This window comes from Chrysemys picta, chromosome 2 (assembly GCF_011386835.1).
Source record: "Chrysemys picta bellii isolate R12L10 chromosome 2, ASM1138683v2, whole genome shotgun sequence".
Classification (NCBI taxonomy): Eukaryota; Metazoa; Chordata; order Testudines; family Emydidae; genus Chrysemys; species Chrysemys picta.
The window spans coordinates 34,896,925-34,915,518 of record NC_088792.1 but is presented as its reverse complement, the minus strand read 5'-3'; the positions used below and the strand labels follow the sequence as shown (position 1 = coordinate 34,915,518).

The 18,594-nt window shown below is 39.8% G+C and overlaps 2 protein-coding genes across 2 annotated transcripts; one reads left to right on the top strand and one right to left on the bottom strand.

Moving 5' to 3' along the window:
* Window positions 1-4,896: 4,896 nt before the first annotated feature.
* LOC101937174 (phthioceranic/hydroxyphthioceranic acid synthase-like) lies at window positions 4,897-11,526 on the top strand. The gene has a single exon (XM_065582924.1). The coding sequence runs from the start codon at window positions 5,011-5,013 to the stop codon at window positions 10,333-10,335; it is 5,325 nt and encodes a 1,774-aa protein (XP_065438996.1). The 5' UTR covers window positions 4,897-5,010; the 3' UTR covers window positions 10,336-11,526.
* A 3,229-nt stretch (window positions 11,527-14,755) lies between these two features.
* LOC101937436 (patched domain-containing protein 3-like) lies at window positions 14,756-17,803 on the bottom strand. Its single transcript, XM_008163037.4, has 2 exons — window positions 17,583-17,803; window positions 14,756-16,986 (listed from the first exon to the last, which is right to left on the bottom strand). Exons 1-2 carry the CDS (start codon window positions 17,614-17,616, stop codon window positions 16,115-16,117), a joined length of 906 nt encoding a protein of 301 aa, XP_008161259.3. The 5' UTR covers window positions 17,617-17,803; the 3' UTR covers window positions 14,756-16,114.
* Window positions 17,804-18,594: the final 791 nt, after the last annotated feature.

The following is an 18,594-nucleotide window of genomic DNA, read 5'->3' as shown; positions in this document are numbered from 1 at the left end:
CCTCACTATTTATCCCCTTTTACAGCTCATTTATGTATATATTCAGCAGCACAGGTCTCAGTACATATCCTTGGGGACCCTGATATTTACCTCTTTCCACTGTGAAAACTGACCCTTTAGTCTTACCCTTTGTTTCCTAGCTTTTAACAAATTACTGATACTTATCCTATGACTGCTTTCTTTGCTTAAGAGCCTTTGGTGTGAGATCTTGTCAAGGGGTTTCTGAAAGTCCAAGTACATTATATCCACTGTCTTATCCTTGTCCACTTCCTAGTAAACTCCCTCAAAGAATTATAATAAATAGATGAGGCATGATTTCCCTTTACAAAAACCATGCTCAATCTTTCCCAACATACCGTGTTCATCTATGTGTCTGATAATTTTGCCCTCTTCTATAGTTTCAACCCATTTGCCTGATACTGAAGTTAAGCTTACTAGGCTTTAATTTCCAGGATCACCTCTAGAGCCTTTAAAAAAAAAATCAATCAGCATTCTGTTTCCTGTCCTCCAGTCATCTGGTACGGAAGCTCATTTAAGCGATAGGTTATGTACCATAGTTAGTAGTTCTGCAATTTCATATTTGGGTTCTTTCAGAACTCCTGGGTGAATACCATCTGGTCCTGGTGACTTATTACTTTCTAATTTATCAGTTTGTTCCAAACCCTCCTCTTCTGACACCTCATTCTGGTACAATTCCTCAGATTTGTCACTTAAAAAGAATGGCTCAAGTGTGGGAATCTCCCTCACATCCTCTGCCGTGAAGACCAATGCAAAGAATTCATTTAACTTCTCCACAATGGTCTTGTCTTACTTTAATGCTCCTTTAGCACCTCAATCATCCAGTGGCCCCACTGATTGTTTTGCAGGCTTCCTGCTTCTGATGTACTTTAAAAATTTTGCTGTCAGTTTTTGTGTCTTTTGCTAGTTGCTCTTCAAATTCTTTTTTGGCCTGCCTCATTAAACTTTTACTTGACTTGCCAGCGTTTATGCTCCTTTCTGTTTTCCTCAGTAAGATTTGCCTTCCAAGTTTTAAAAGATATCATTTTTCTTCTAACCACCTCTTTTTGTCATGGTGGCATTTTTTGGTCCTCTTACTTTTTTTAAATTTTGGATATCCATTTAGTGTGAACCTTTATTATCGTGTTTGCAGGCATTTCATTCTTATGACAGTTTCTTTTCATTTCTCTTTAACTAGCTTCCTTTGTCATTTTCCCCCACTACAAGGATATTAAATTTAATTACATTATGGTCACATTTGTACTTGCTACATTTGTAGCTTAACTGGCATGCCACTTTCTGATGTGAAATTTTCCTGGAGGGATACAGAGATTTGGCTTGTCATGTAATCACAATTGAATATGCAACACAAACTCTCATAGTGCATGCTGTATATATCATGGAATCATAAAAATTTAAGGCTGGAAGGTACCTTGAGAAATCATAAAGTCCAGTCCCCAGCACTGAGGTAGGACCAAGTAAACCTATACCATTCATAATAGGTATTTGTCCAACCTGTTCCTAATCCCGGTAATGGGGATTTCACAACCTCCATTGGAAACCTGTTCCAGAGTTTAACTATGTTTAGAATTAGAAAGTTGGCAAGTAAAGCAGGGCAATTATTTCATGTGTGTTGCATACTCATGTTACTACACCCTAAAATGATATTAGCTTTTTTCACAACTGCTTCACATTGTTGACTCTCATTAAATTTGTGATCCACTATAATCCCCAGATACTTTTCAGCAGTACTACCATCTAGTCAATTATTCCCCATTTTGTAGTTGTACATTTAATTTTTTTCCTAAGTGCAGGACTTTGCACTTGCCTTTACTGAATTTAGTCTTGTTCATTTCAGACCAATTCTCTAATTTATCAAGGTTGTTTTGAATTCTAATCCTGTCCTCGAAAGTGCTTACAGCGCCTCCCAGCTTGGTGTCATCCACAGATTTCATAAGCGTAGTCGCCACTTCATTATGCAAGTCATTAATGAAAATATTGAATAGTACCGGACCCAGCACTGACCTACATGGGACCTCACTAGATATGTTCTCCCAGTTTGATAGCAAACCATTGATAACGACTCGTGGATTACACTCTTTCAACCAGTTATTCACCCACCGTATAGTAATTTCACCTAGGCCACATTTCTCTAGCTTCCTTATAAGAATCTCATGCCATTTCCTGATTTGTATGTCTTAGATTTAACTCATTTGACAACAAGCTGTTTGGAATTAATGATGTAGAAGCTGAGCGCATGGATCCTCAACAAAAGTTACTCTTGGAATGCACGTACAGAGCCCTGGAGGATGCAGGAGTCACGATGGAACATGTCAGTGGTAGCAAAACAGGGGTTTTTGTTGGTAAGCTTGCAGCCTAGTGGTGAACCAGTTCATAAATTTAGCATCTTGGAAAACAGTATACATTTCTTTGTACTTTACATAGTTATCTAACATTATTCATTTAATGATGAAATATCTAAAGCTACCATGCTCTGAACAGTGCTGCATAGTGTATGTTATGAACAGTTCACATTGTCTAATGAATTAATTGTATTGTTCATTGTTACATAAATGACACTCTAAGTCTAAATCACAAATAGCACTGCCTGGCTAAGTAGGGGGTGGACACTGTGCTCTCCGGATGGAGGTAGCACTGTGGATGCTTCCCTTGCACTCCTGACATCTCTGGCAGCCTTTGTGCCTCCAGCTCCTGGTGCTCCAGCTGGTCGAACTCCTCTCTCTTCCCACTACAGGGCTGCATGCCCACAGGATCAGTAACACGGCCCCTTTCCCCTCATCTGTCTGCTCACAGGGAGTCTATTGGGAGTGCAGCTCTTGCCTCACTCAACCCAATGTCTCATCAGCCAGCTAAGCCCTGCATGGCTACATGGGATGGGGATGGTTCTTATAAGGCCTTACTGCCCTGCTCAGCTGCATAGGGCTTTGTCAAAATTGAGCGCTAAGGCCTGGGCTACCCAAGAAAGTTGTGCTGGTTTCACTAAAGGCATGATTTTAAAATCCATTCAGTTAAAATAGTGCAAAAGGCTCCATGAATTCTCTTTTAGTTTTAAACCAGGCCCATTTTGGTTTAGTTTAAGTTAATTAGGAATCCGTTTAAGTTAAATCAAAATAGGGGTTTGTCCCAGTTTAACTGAATCAGTTTGGAATCACACCTTTAGTTAGACCAGTGAAACTTTCTCTTGCAGACGAGGCCTTCATGTCATTGAATACCTTCAGACAAATTTCAAGTGTCAAATATATAGATCAGGAGTGAAATCCTGGGCTCACTGAAGTCAATGGGAGTTTTGCCATTAACTTGAATACAGCCAGGATTTCACTCTAGGTGCTGATGTAGCGTGGCACAGGATAAAATTACAAGAGCAAAGAACACCGCTAGGTTTGGATCTGATCATATGTTTTAATCTCTCTCATTAACATGAAGCATGTCTGCTGTTTTTACAGGTCTTATGAATCGAGACTATGAGATCATATCAAGCAGAGCAGTAACTGAAATAAATCATTACGATGGAACTGGGGTAGCAATGAGCATAGCTGCTAACAGGATTTCATACACTTTTAATCTGACTGGACCATCACTTGCCATTGATACTGCATGCTCATCGTTTCTTTTTGCTTTGCATTACGGCTCGCAAGCAGTTAAACAAGGTACCGGGACTAAAAGTAAATAAGCAAATAAATTAGGGTTGATACTGTAGTTAAGTTACTAAGGTATAGATGTGCAGTGTCTCACTGTAATTTGACTAATGTCACAGCTGGTAAAGCCTAAAAGCATTTGTTTTTTACCATTACCAAAATGAAAGTTTGCACCCTCAGTTCCACTGGTACGGGTTACAGGGCTTTATACCACCTGTGACAGGCAACAGCAACTGTCAAACACTATCACTGATTTTTGGCACCCATAGAAGATGTAAGCCTTTGTTGGTGTCTGCCATTCTTTCAAATCACATTATCATGATTCATGAAGGGGTGGATGTTTCTTGTTTTTATAAAAGACCAAGAGTGTTTACTCTCTCAATGGCTTCTATTAATATGCTGCTGTCTACTCAGGCCCATTCCAAACACTGAGAATTTTACCATCTGTTGGGTATCAGGGCCTGAAAGTTTGAATATGTCTATGCACTTTCAGTGGGTCAGTTCTGTTTTTATAATCTCCCTGCAAATTCTTTTTATCACTAATGGGCACTGTTAACAATTCCAAATATTATTACAGTGTATTAATGTAAATCTGTAGACATGCAAAGAAAATGGAAAACAGTCACACATTTATTTTACCACAGGAGATTGCGAAGCGGCTCTGTGTGGAGGAGTGAACTGCATTATAGATCCCCGCACCTTCGTATCTCTGAGTAAAGCAAAAATGATCTCTCCCGAGGGGATGAGTATGCCCTTTTCTAAAAAGGCAAATGGTTATGGAAGAGGAGAAGGCTGTGGTGTTCTTTTACTGAAGCCACTAAAAAAGGTAGGTTCATTTTCATAGAGCTTCCAAAAATAATATTTCCAAATACCCAGGACTGTGCAATTCCCATTCTAATATGTTCTCTTATGGGAGGACATATTCACAACTCTAGACTCTTCTACTGTGAGGTTAATATCCAGGGCTAAAATATTTAGGCACTTATCCTAGTGTAAGAAGGGTACATTTAAGAGTTAAACAGAATGTTCTGTCTGCCCTTGTTCTTCCTTCTGTTGTAAAAATCCCAAATGATCCCATATATTTTTTCCATTTTTTTTAAAACAGGCACTAGAAGACTACAACAGAATATGGGGAGTTATAAACATCAGTGCAGTAAATCAGAATGGCAGATCCGTGACTCCAATCACAAGACCATCTCAGACAGCACAGGAAAAATTACTACGCAGCATTTATCTGACTCATGTTGACCCATCAGTTGTGCAGTATGTTGAAGCACATGGCACAGGAACTCCTGCTGGAGATCCTACAGAAGCAGAGAGCCTAGGTAGCATCATTGGTAATAACAGATCTCCTAAAATGCCTGTTCTAAAGATTGGTTCTGTTAAAGGAAATGTTGGCCATACTGAATCAGCTGCTGGGGCAGCTGGGTTAATTAAAGTTCTTTTAATGATGCACCATGAAACGATTGTTCCATCTGTGCATTACAGAGAGGATATTAGTAGCATAAATACAGAGAAGTTAAATCTATCAATTCCAACAACAGTAGAGAAATGGGAAGAGTCGAGAGAATTTGGAAGAGTAGCTGGTGTCAACTGTTTTGGATTTGGGGGAACCAATGCCCATGTTGTTGTCAGACAGTTTAAGCAAACACAGGTTCTTCCTCCTTTTAAAAGACCGATTGAATTATTTGTACTCTCTGCGGCTTCAAGCAAATCCCTTAAATTGACAATGGAAGACACAGCTGAACAGTTAAACATAAGCAACTCAGTAACTCTCCCAAATCTGGCCTATACATCTGCCTGTAGAAGAAGCCATGTAAATTATAAGTACAGAAAAGCATTTGTTACAAACTCTCTTCAACATTTACAGCAACAAGTTGCATTAGCAGCTAAGACAGAAACAACTCCGTCAAAGATGACTCCACAACTAGTTTTTGTGTTCTGTGCTAATGGAGTAAATTTCAAAGGGATCTGCAAGACATTATTGAGTTCAGAGCCAGTATTCAGAGACAAATGTAAAGAAATAGAAATGTTATTTCAGCAATATGTACCCATCAGCCTCCTGGGATTAACTGAAAGTGAATGTGAGGATTTCTCCAGGCCAGAAATTGCCCAGCCGTTGCTTTTTACTCTCCAGGTTGCCTTAACTTCTCTTCTGAAACACTGGGGAATTAAGCCCGTAAATGCTGTTGGCCATTCAGTTGGAGAAGTTGCTGCCGCCCATTGTGGAGGGTTTCTTTCCCTTGAAGATGCCGTCAAAGTAATTTATCACAGGAGTAGGTTACAGGCGAAGGTTACTGGAGGCAGAATGTTGGTAGTTGGTAACATCCCTGTTCAAGAAGTATCAGAAGCCCTTGGCCCGTATTCTGGGAAGGTGTGCATTGCAGCTTTTAACAGCCCTTCTTCCTGTACCTTGTCTGGAGATGCAGACTCTGTGAGTGCCCTTCAGAAAGAACTAGCTCAACTGTTCAACAAGAGAGACATATTTCTTCGTGTTTTACATGTCCCAGCTGCATACCACAGCCACATGATGGATCCAATAGTTAAGGAGATGATGGAGCATTTACAATATTTGGAAAAACAGACGCCGGAAATTGAAGTGATTTCAACACTGACTGGGAAGGCTGCTTCCGCAGATGATTTCACTACAGGCAAGTTCTGGGCCCGACATGCTCGAGATCCTGTAGCTTTCACACAGGCCATAGTGACTTCAGCTAAAGAAAAGGACAATGTTGTGTTTGTTGAAATAGGCCCAGAAAGAGCATTACACAGGTATATAACGGAAACACTAGGCAAACAAACTAGAGTTTTGTCCTCCTTGCAAACTGATAAAGAATATCAGACACTTCTTAGTCTTGCAGGGAATCTGTTTGAATTGGGATATAATCCTGACTGGCATCACTTTTATGAAGGGTATCAAAGTTTTCCAGCAGCCTTTCCAAGGTACCAGTTTGATCGTAAGAAGCTAATGACCTATTTTGACATCCACCAACAAGCAAATCGAAGAGCTGTAAACTCAAATCATCCTTTGATTTGCAGTTTGAACAACGACAACACCAAATTCAACTGCCCAGTTTCCCAGGCATCAGCACCCTATTTATATGAGCACAAGAACAATGGTGTTGCTTTAGTTCCAGGTGCATTTTTTGCAGAGCTCGGTTTGGCATCTGTGATGAGTAGTTCGAGGCCGAAAGTGCCTTTAAGTACTTGTCAGATTAGTATCAATTTTTTGGCACCATGTGTTTTAAACCAGAATTCCCATGATTTAAAGATAGAATTGGCGTCACAAAAAACAGTGACAGATTTCAAAATACTGTCATCCTCAGCTGCAGTTTATGCATCAGGACAAATTAAAAAGAAGTCTGAAGCTGCAGTGGAAGAAAACAGCATCTCCTTTCAAGACATCTTTCAACGGTGTAAATCAGTAGTTACAGCCGATGAGGTTTATGAAACACTGTCTCAGGTTGGATTTCAATATGGTTCCATGTTCAGACAGTTAAGTGATGTATTTTACTGTGAAGAGCTAAAGGAAGCTATAACCAGCATAAAGGTGAACAGAGAGACAAGAGAAGAGATGTCTGACTATTGTATCCATCCAGTGCTGTTAGACTGTTTTCTACAGATGACCGCTGTCATGACGACAATAACTTTCCAAACCAGAGCAGGCTTTCCTTCTGGCATAGGCAGCCTTGTAGTTTGCAGACCTTTGGAGGAGGAAATGATGATATATTTGAAAACAAGCAAATCGACTGGGAACTACTTAGAGGTTTGTGGATGCTTTACAGATAAACATGGCTCTGTTTTGGCAGAACTGAAACGTGTTGGGATCACTTTTATGAAGCCAACATCCCCCAGAGACAATGACTTGCTCTTTGAAAATAAGTGGAAAGAAATATTTCCCGCTCAGACCATAGGAAGTTTAGGGGAAGCACCCAGAGTCATTGTGTTTGCTGACAGACTTGGAATAGCTCAGCAGCTCAAAAGATACTTACACAATGAGTCGAGATATGTTATGTATGAAGATTGGGAGACATTGCTGGAAGCCAAGAGTTCAGAAATGACTGCACAACATAAAATGAAAAGGGAGCTTGAAGACTACCAGGATGTTTTGTTCATGTGGGGAATTCAGAAGTTAAATGACCAATTCCCAAGGAAAGTGGTGGCACATTTAGCTAAGTGTTGTGAGGCTTATCGCCAAATTATTGTGGCATTAAGAGAGAAAAAATCCAGTTGTTCAGTTAGAATAATCACCTACAGAACAACAGATAAAAATGTAGATCATCTTAACCCTGGGTTTGCTTTGTGTGGCATGACGAGAACCTGCATAGTTGAAGTTTCAGAAATCACATTTCAGATGATTGACATCAGCTCTTCGAGTACACTGGACATCTCAGCCTTAGCAGATGTTATTGTAAAGTATGAAGGACAGGATCATCCAGAAATTTGGATCAATCAAGGAAGAATTTACACTTCGGAAATCAGACGCACACCATTTAAAGATGTGGATTACAGTCAACCTTCAAAGTCTCTTCAGAACTCAGAGACGTTTACTTTATATACTACAGATCCTTACCAAATGAAAGATTTATCTGCTGAAATAGCCAATAATACCATTACTCAGCTTGAAAATCACAGTGTTGAAGTTCAAATGGATAAAGTATGTATCCATTCAGAAGACTATTTTCCTGTTAGCATTTCAAGCTGTAACTTTGGGAATACATTGTATTGGAATTCATATACAATAGACAAACATAAGCTTTTAGCTCTGGACTTCAGTGGCACAGTAACTGCAGTAGGCAGTGAAGTGAAAAAAATTAAGGTAGGAGATCATGTGGCTTCATGTTATCCACTTGTTGCATCATCAAGAGTCACGGTTCCAGGGACAGTTTGTTTCAACATCAAGAAGTTTCCATGCTTTAGAAATGTACCTTGTGTGTCATACTTTATGGTAGCATGGGAAATTGTAAATCAAACATTACCAAAGATGAAACATAGTGGGACTTTAGGTATTATTTCTACTGAACCAGAGTCAGTTTTGTGCAAAGTGCTCACTCTGACAGCACAGGAAATGGGCTGGAGAACAGTACTTGCAAAACCTACGTCTGATCATTGGCAACGTGTAAATCAGTGCAATGCCCTTGTTTATCTGCCTCCAGTAGATGGAATGCCTAAGGAAGTTCTAGTCCGTCTTTCCCATCTCCGAGACCTTGTGATAGTACATGGTAATCAACAGTCTGAATGTTTTCGATACCTAATTGGAAGTGATCAAGAAAACATTCATGTTCATATACTGAAACTTTTCAGTACCTTTCAGAAAGCAGCTCTGAAACAATCCCTAAGGGCTGTCCACGGATGGATCAAATCAATGCAAATGAAAGAATTAAAAAACCTATCATATTCTGTTTTTCAGCAGACTGAGAGCTTTGAAAGTACAAACAGTGCAGCGACCTCCTATTTCACCTGCAAATCTATCCCACTGGCTGTGCTGAAAGGGGATGTGGCGACCAACAGGATTTCAGATATACCTGTGTATGAAGCACAGAAGAAAATGTTTAATCAGAATGCAGTTTACATAGTGGCAGGGGGACTCACTGGGCTTGGATTTGAAACTGTGAAATTTATAGCCCAGAATGGAGGGGGCTGTATTGCAATACTTTCAAGGAGCAATCCAAGCAGTGAGAAGCAAGAAGAAATCAAGGCTTTGCAGAATCAGTGTGAAGGGAGCAGAATAGTCAGTTTGCAGTGTAATGTTATTTCTAGCTCTCAGGTTGAGAAAGCTATGAGTTCAATTGACAGAATCTTCCCAAAGAGCCCAATCAAAGGTGTATTCCATAGTGCTGTGGTTTTGCATGATGGACGTCTTGAAGCTCTGAACTTATCTCACTTTGAGAAAGTGTTAAGTCCCAAAGTTGCAGGGGTAATAAATCTCCACCAGGCTACCAGAGGGCAGGAACTTGACTATTTTGTGTGTTACTCCTCTGTGACTTCATTTCTTGGAAATTCAACACAAGCAAACTATGCTGCTGCTAATTCTTTCCTGGATGTTTTCTGCCACTACAGGAGGAATTGTGGACTTTCAGGACAATCCCTTAATTGGGGTGCCTTGAATCTTGGCTTACTGCTAAATCAAAACAACATTCAAAATATTTTGGAATCCAAAGGCATAGATATTCTGCAGGTACATGAAATTTATGAATATCTTAAAAAAAGCTTAATTCTGAATAATCCTCAGCAAGCTGTAGTCAAATTAAATTTTGGAACTCTAAGCAATCATGTTCTTTCTCGAATAGCATCACTCAAAAGTCGCTTCCGTACACTCGTTTCAGAAGAATTCGGCAGCAAACTTGAGGTATCTGAACAAGGAACCCCTCAGAATTTATCTCCAGTCAATTCTGAAGATTATATCACCTCATTGGTGAGTTATCTCAGTAGTACAAATGCAAGTGATCTTACAATGAACACATCACTTGCATCACTGGGCATGGACTCTATGTTAGCCATGACGCTACAGAATCGTATCTTCCATGAAAGAAGGGTGGAGATCCCCCTTGTGAAACTACTTGATCCTCACACAACTATGTCAAGTTTAGTACTATTTTTAGAAGAAAGTTCTAATGAATGTGGGTCACTTGAGAAAACAACTTATGTAGCAGAAAGTATCGAAGATGGAAGCTGGTTATAGGAACCCATTTCATGGAGTAATTTGGTAACTTTGGAGTTACTAGGACCCTAGTGATATTTCAAATCAATCATCATACACTTTGGGTAGAATAAAGCTTTGAATGATAATAAGTTAGTTCTTTACCACCAAACCAGCTTAGTTTTGGTACTGCACTTTACTCATTGTATGCATCATACCTTCTGTATGTAGCACACATTTTTTGTTAACATGTATTAGTAAAAAACACAGTAAATTGATGTATATACATCTTGATTTTGCAGATTTGTATATGAAATAAAATATAAGTAAATTGTATATATTTTCTGTTTCGATATTAATGAATAATAGATTGATTTGACTGCATCTTAAATAATGAATATCGTAAAATAGAACAACACAATATCTTAGCAATTGTTTGTGATTTATATTATTCTTATTACTTGCCTATTACATATGTTATTTATGAATACATATCATTTCCATTCAAATGAAGAAATGCCTTGCATGATGCTACCACATATTGTTTGTAGGGTTGTAGCCACCTTGGTCCCAGGATACACCGGTCTTTTCTCTTCACCATATATCGTAAATCAAAAAGCTGTCACAACTGCTACAAGCTTACATTTTTTCTGTTTTAGTTATGAATGTTTACATATCCATGAAAAATATCAGAATGAATATATATAAAAGCACACAGTATAACAAGTTAATCTCAGTTCATTGTATCAATTATTATCCATCCACTATTAAAAAGCAAACGCATAAATACAGTAGAAAAGAAAAAACTAGTAAGTGTTTCCATTTTTCACTGCCTTGTTTTATTTCTTCTTTTTCTCCTCTCCCCCCCACCCTTTTCCCTCCTTAATGCTTTTTTAAAAGCCCTTATTTCATTCAGGGTAAAAAAGGTAATATGGAAAGGTTGATATTTTTAGAGGAGCTTGAAGAAGTTAGGTTCCCAGTTCTCAGTGAAATTCCCTTAGGTTCCTTTGAGCCAATGTTTATTATTGTCCTTTTTAAAATAATACCTCTGGGAGAAAGTGGAAGGGATAGTATTTCACCAAAATAAGACAACAGCTTCTGAAATTCAACAGATGCTGCAAGATATCCAGTTGGAATTCACTGGAGTTCAGTGAACTGCTTATGATGATTAGGCTTGGTAAGATTATATTTTTATTGGTAAATCTCAATGAACATTGATTTCACTGAACACACACAAACTGATGTCAAAATATTTCCATTGATTAATAATTCAAATGTACAAATATGCAAAAAAGAAAAATGTTGCTTTAGAAATTATTAGCCCTGGATTTAAGGATATTTATTTTTTATATTTTGACATTTGATGTTGACCATTTGTGTTTTAACAGTAATAAAGCTATAAGTTTTTGAAACTGGATGTCTACTTTCATTAAATAATTGTCTGACCCCACCATAGTTTCCTGCAACTATGAAATTTAAATAAACATGCTTAAAATCCATAATTTTGCACAAATCTGAACATTTTAATTGATAAAAATCTTTTTAAAATGCTTAAAAATAAACATCGATATTACCCCAAAATAAAAATTGAATTCTGCCAAGTCTACTTATGAGCAAGTCAACTACAGACCCAGTGATGCTGGGGAGAATCCAACCACTAAAGAGTCAATATGCCTCAGATGCTTGATAACGGCAGTATTATGTGGATTATGTACTGGAAGAAATGAACTTAAATAGTGCTCTTTAAACAGGTGTTTCCATTTTGTCTTTTTCACTCAAAGCCAAGGAGACATTTATGCAGGGAGCAGGGCAGAGAGTTAGAATTTTGCAGGACACCGTATTTGGGGAGGGCAGGAAGTGCTGAGAAGCAGCTAAGGCTTGTGCTGGACTGGGGTGCACATGCAGCTATTGCTCTGATAAACACTCACTTCTGTTTCACTGACAATGTCTGAGGTCTGGTCTATACTACCCGCCTGAATCGGCGGGTAGAAATCGACCTCTCGGGGATCGATTTATCGCGTCCCATCGGGACGCGACAATCGATCCCCGAATCGGCGCTCTAACTCCACCAGCGGAGGTGGTAGTAAGCGCCGCCGACAAAAAGCGGCAGAAGTCGATTTTGCCGCCGTCCTCACAACGGGGTAAGTCGGCTGTAATACGTCGAATTCAGCTACGCTATTCACGTAGCTGAATTTGCGTATCTTAAACCGACTCCCCGCTGTAGTGTAGATGTACCCATAGGCTCACAGTTCTGTGGATGAGCCCCCCCCCCACACCCTATTGTGGGGTTATTGCTACATTACAACAGTGGGCCTTTCTGACACCTTGGTAACAGCAGCAGTTTTGCAGGGCACATAAAAGGAAGCCAGGAGGAAACGGATCAAGTACCAAAGGTTTGTGGAAGCCTTGAAACCCTGCAAAACTCTTATCCCTCGGACTACAGCCGTCCCAAATGTCCCTTCCTTGGGTGAAATCCTGGCCCCCATTAAAGTCAGTGGCAAAACTCCCACTGCCTTCAATGGGTCAGGATCTCACTCTTCTGTTTTACATAAGAAGAAAACTATAGTCAAAGGGATTGAGGTACAGTGGGACTGGGATGGACAAAGCCTTAGAGGTCCCTTTTCCTTCTTTTCCCTGTAGGTCCTTGCCTACCCAGTCTGATGCTGATGAGTGGGTCCCACATCTCTAAACAAATCTACTGACACCCTAGGGCCTTCTGCTTTATTAGTGTCAGCCTCCGTTTTTTGTGAGCACAGTAATGAAGAGATTGAAACCCTCAGGCACTTCTGGCAACTGTTTAATGTAAACTCACTCAAATAAAAAACACACTAAAATAATACAAACCTTCCAGCTTCCCCTAAACCAAATGTCTGTAAAATGGGGATAATGATGTTGATTTTCTTTGTGAAGTGCTGCGAGAACTACTGATGAAAAGTGCTATATACGAGCTCAGCGCTATATTATTATTTATCATTATTGTGTTAATCACTGCACAAACACGGAGAGTGAGAGACAGTCCCTGCCTCAAAGAGCATACAATGTAAATAGACAAGTTAGACTCAGGGTGGGAGAAGGAAAGCATTTTTATCCCCATTTTTCTGATAGAGAAATCAAGGAGAGCAGATGGAGAAAAGAATCAAAAATTGGGAGTGCTTGAGAGGCAGGGAATAATATTAATGCTGATAGAGCGAGACACAGGTGAGTCTGCAGTGCATCACCTTTAGGCAAGTTTTGGGTGCTTAAAAAACAAGGTGAAATATTCAAAACATTTTTAAGCCATTTGTGTTTTCCCAAAGTCAGGTCAGACTTTGGTTGTACAAAGTGTCTGGCTGCTCAGGTCTCTGCTTGGGCAGCCAGCCAGGGGGTTTAAAAACCCACTGCTATTGCATGTGTGCCATACTCTCAGTGTTGTGCCCTCAGTCCCTGCTGCCCTACCCCCAAACCCAGTTCTACCCAAGCGCTATAGCAGCATCTGAAGAAGTGAGGTTCTTACCCACGAAAGCTTATGCTCCCAATACTTCTGTTAGTCTCAAAGGTGCCACAGGACCCTCTGTTGCTTTTTATCTTTGGAGTATTATTGAAAAAGAGGAATTTTAAATTACTATAGTGGGCCCTCTGCCAGTGGGCATTAAGGGGCTTTTAGGATCACTGCTTCATACTCGAACTGCCAGGAGAGACAGCTCTCCACAGAATGGTTAGTAGTTTTTGTCTGCCCTCTTACGATTAATGCACATTTAATAGTTATCCATAGCTTCTTAGAATATATCACAGAAAGAGCAAATCCTCCCTCAAGGGTCAGGGCCTTTCAGGAGACCTCCAGCCACCACCACCACCAGAGATCCCAAAACCATTGCGTGCTGACCTGGGGTGTGTCCCAGGAGACGATATTTCACTCTGTAACCAGCATCTGTATGTCCATCCAGTCTGGCTGATTGTAACCTATAGCTCCTGCAAACTCCAACGCCTTGAAAGTAGCTTGTTCTTTGCTACACATGGGCTGGGCCAGGCAGATTTCTGGCAGGGAAACTGTGGCAACCCTTTCAAATGTCACCAAATCATTTGGTTACATTTGGGTCAGAGGGTAGCTATTAAACAGGGTCGCTGCTGATGAGGTCAGATGGGTCAAAGGTGGCAACTCGGCTGCCATCTGCTGCAGTAGGTCCCGGGGTGCTTCTGCTGTTGTGCAATAAGCTGCTGTTCCTGAGTTGCCAGTTGCGCAATACTTAGGTGCTGCTGCTGCTCCTAGGCCTGGTTTTCAATCAACCACTTTAACAATTTGTCTGCTTCCATGGTAATATAGGGCGCCCTACATTTAAATTTCATGAGAACGTACATTATGAGAAAGCCCAAATAATGCTTGCACAACTTAACATATTCTTGACAATATTTCTTTTGAAATCTTTATTGGTCATTTAACAGAGAATAGATAAAATCAACAGAATACATCCAACAACATATATCCTTCATAGAATACAAGAGAGTGGCAATCTTAAAGCTGGTCACTGGATTATGTCAAGCAGGGTTATAATGAGTGACAAAAGATTACGCAGCAGTGTGGAACTGGTTGGAGCTCTTCAATGATCTCCAAACTTTTTAATACTTTCTGTAGCGTTTTGGTAAAGGAAAGTGTCATTTCTGAAGGGTTTTATCTGGACTCTATTGAAACATGCTTTTAACGTTAAATGTATTTTAACAAAGCTTTTTTGTTTGGTAATCTTCTAATATGATATCATTTCACTTGACCCACGTTTTCTCTTATGATCTAAGGGCTTATCTGGATGAACAGTTTGTGCATGGCAAACTGGGGTCTAATCTACAGTACACTTGCATGCTGTGCAGTAACTGTCCATGAGGACTCTGCTACAGTGTGCTAAAAGTTCCCTAGTGGGCTTTGAGCTACTCCCATTAAGTGTTAAATCTGAACAGTACAATCTGTGACATTTTCATACAATGCTAATTTAAATCTGCAGATTAATGTTTTGAAACCTTCAACGTGTTCTTTTTGGCTGATACGCTGTATTTTAAATTGTATGTAAATTTATGAGCAATCTGGATTTATTTTGCCTTCAGCATGAAGCTGTTTGATACATTAATTGGATTTTGTCTGTTACTAAAAGAGCTGCTGTTTTTTTCCTATTGTTTTTATATTTACTCTTTTGTTTGATGATGTGCCATAAATTCCAAAAAAGGTTAAAAATACCGGAATAAAAACAAGACCATGAACAGCTCCAAACAAGATAACGAGAAACATAATCTTAAAAAATGTTCTGAAGATGTACGTTTGTGCTGCAGGCAGCACAATTACTCCTAATATAGTGGAGATAGCACCTTGTATCACGGGGTAGCCAAGAAGATAAAGTGCATCAACTGCCTTCTCATTCACAGTTGACTTTTCACTTGAAACAAATGCATAAGATATATGAGCAGAAAAATCTACTGAAAACCCGATGCAAATGACAAGGTTGATCATAGATATGGAATCAAGATTGACATCCCAGTATGTCATGAAACCAGCAACGCCAACAACAACAGAAGCAATAGCGAAAGTTACCCACAAGGAGCAGAGCGGATTGGGAATAAGCAGCAAGGAAACACACAACATAACTCCAGTAGCAATTCCAATATTCTGAATGGTGTTTGGCACTATTACGATATACTGATCATAGTATATAAATGCTGGGTGATATACCATTAATGGGATCTTACAGTCCTTGGCCAGGTCTCTTAATTGGTGCAAAAGGTTTCTCTCATCAACTGCAGTAGTAACGTTCACTGTTTGAATGAAAAAACGTGAGGCTGCTATTTCCTTATAGCGAATATTTTAAATGTCCCATTCAAACTCTGGAAATAATTTATATAGTTCAGATAAATTACCCATGAAAAACGCCTTAGTATCTATATTCAGTGAACCAATTCTAGCAACATTCGCATACATTCGTAGCCATGACTCTGACAGATTCCTGTCCACGTAGGAGTTATTTTCTAAAGACTCCATACAGTTCTCAATGTCATTACGAATGGATAGATTCCAATAAAGTATATTTTCTGTGATAGTGACCATAATCCTAGGACCGTACTCTGAGAAATATTCATCTTCCCAGTCATAGTACTGAATAACATAAGAATCGTCACTAGCCAGATTTCGCAGGTCTATACCTTCCTTCACCTGAGTACACCCATAAATACTAGTAGCCAGGAACCCTCCATACAGCAACACCACAAACACTTTGGTCCAAATCTTTGTAAGGAAAGGACCATAATATTTCCTAAAGAATTTGTTCATTGGATGTTCACCTTCTCCCACAGAAGATTTATCAGAAAAGCCTGCTACACAGCACATGTTGTACAAGTAGGAGCGATGAGGCTGAACAATGTCCTTCACTTTTGTGAAAATTAACCAGTGTCTGTTGCCTTCTTCCCTTTTACCATTTAAAGCAAGAACAGCTCCTACGAATGTGATGTTGTATATATAGCAGAAGATGAAAGCCGTTCCTGTGTAGAGACAAAAGGACTTCACAGACTGAAAGGAAGTTATCATCCCTATGTAGAAGGCTAAAACATCAGTGAGAGTGGTGATTGTGATAGACACTGCTGCCTCTGCATAAGTTTCAGCCATCCGCTTTTCAACCTTATTTTTAGGATTAGTCTGTTGCCAGCAGGAGATCATAATGAACATGTCATCAACACCAACCCCTACAAAAGGGAAAAGGTGAATAGCTTATTGTACATACCATCAATATCAATTCTAATGGAAAATAGCAAAATTGCAAAACAAGCAATGACTTAAACTGAGCAATAAGCATTGTGTTCACACTAAGTGAAGTTATGGACCCACAGAAAATAAATGTCATCCATCCCCTCCATATACAAGGTAATGTATTACATTTTCCCATGGTGAGATCTCTTTAGGTGAGGTCTCTCTTTCTCTCTCACCACATTTCTCTGAAAGAGAAAGCACGCCTGGGATAATGAGGTAGATCCCTCATCCATGCTATGGAAAATACAGAACTGCTTTTGGGAGCATGGACCCACCTTCAACCTCACACTAAGCTGAATGGCCCCCTGCTGCTGTACCTCCTGCTATAAACCATTACAAGTGAGCCCTTATTTTGCACATTCTGCACTGCTGAATAACAGAATGGATAAACACCTGGAAAATGACTATCGTACCCAGTGGTCTTAACTTGTAATTGTGCTGATCCCTGATTCATGGCATGTAACAATAATCTCCCACTAGGCACATTTTGCATTTCCATTTTTTCCATCAAGCCCAATTTCTTTTCACTTACCCAATATAAGAAATGGTGCACTTGCTACAGTCATGTCAAATGGTGCCCCACAGAACAGCAACAGTCCAAAGCTGCTTAGCACAGCTAACGCAGAAGACAGCACTCCAAAGGCTGCAACCCACACTTTATTTCGTACACAGTCAACCCTGGAAAATTATGTACAAAGCATCTTGTTAAGCTTTTAAATGCTGTGGTTTTATATTATATACTTAGATTATAAATAATATAAAATATGCAATGGCATACAAAATCCTTATAATACATAAATTATAATTACCATGTTTTGCAAAAGCAACTTTGGTTACATGATTCTCATTAATACTTTAATGAGAGTGTCAGGTATTAACATTTTAAAGTCCTTCAGATTAAACTGCACAACCAGTGACTCAGTGTAGGTGCATGAGTTTAACTGACAGCAGAATTGTTGTAGCTCTCTATTCCCCCATCATACAACAATGAGTAAAAAGAAAGCAATATGATGCCACCTATTGGGAAGCAAAGAGTTGTGAAACTCTGCCCTGATTATGTAAACCGCAGTTTTCTTTGACTCCTAGGCTCCTTGCCTGAGACGTGTGGAGTCCTTTCTCCTGTTCTCTCCCTCCTTCTGCCTCTCTCTCACTATCTTGCAGAACACTAAGGCTAGGTCTATACTACCCGCCTGAATCGGCGGGTAGAAATCGACCTCTCGGGGATCGATTTATCGCGTCCCATCGGGACGCGACAATCGATCCCCGAATCGGCGCTCTAACTCCACCAGCGGAGGTGGTAGTAAGCGCCGCCGACAAAAAGCCGCAGAAGTCGATTTTGCCGCCGTCCTCACAACGGAGTAAGTCGGCTGCGATACGTCGAATTCAGCTACGCTATTCACGTAGCTGAATTTGCGTATCTTAAATCGACTCCCCCCTGTAGTGTAGATGTACCCTTAGGAAAAAGAGAAGATAAGAAAAAGGAAAGGAAATGACCAGAAGCAAGAAACCCGAGGGCTCTCTTTCAGACTGGAGAGAAAGGATGG

What these genes read in the sequence shown, in the direction of transcription:
- LOC101937436 (XM_008163037.4), bottom strand. Translation starts at nt 17,616, where the DNA reads ATGACTGTAGCAAGTGCACCATTTCTTATATTGG. An exon ending in TGCACCATTTCTTATATTGG is followed by an intron (nt 16,987 to 17,582) that starts GTAAGTGAAAAG and finishes TCCCTTTTGTAG; the next exon opens with GGGTTGGTGTTGATGACATG.
- LOC101937174 (XM_065582924.1), top strand. Translation starts at nt 5,011, where the DNA reads ATGCCTGTTCTAAAGATTGGTTCTGTTAAAGGAAATGTTGGCCATACT.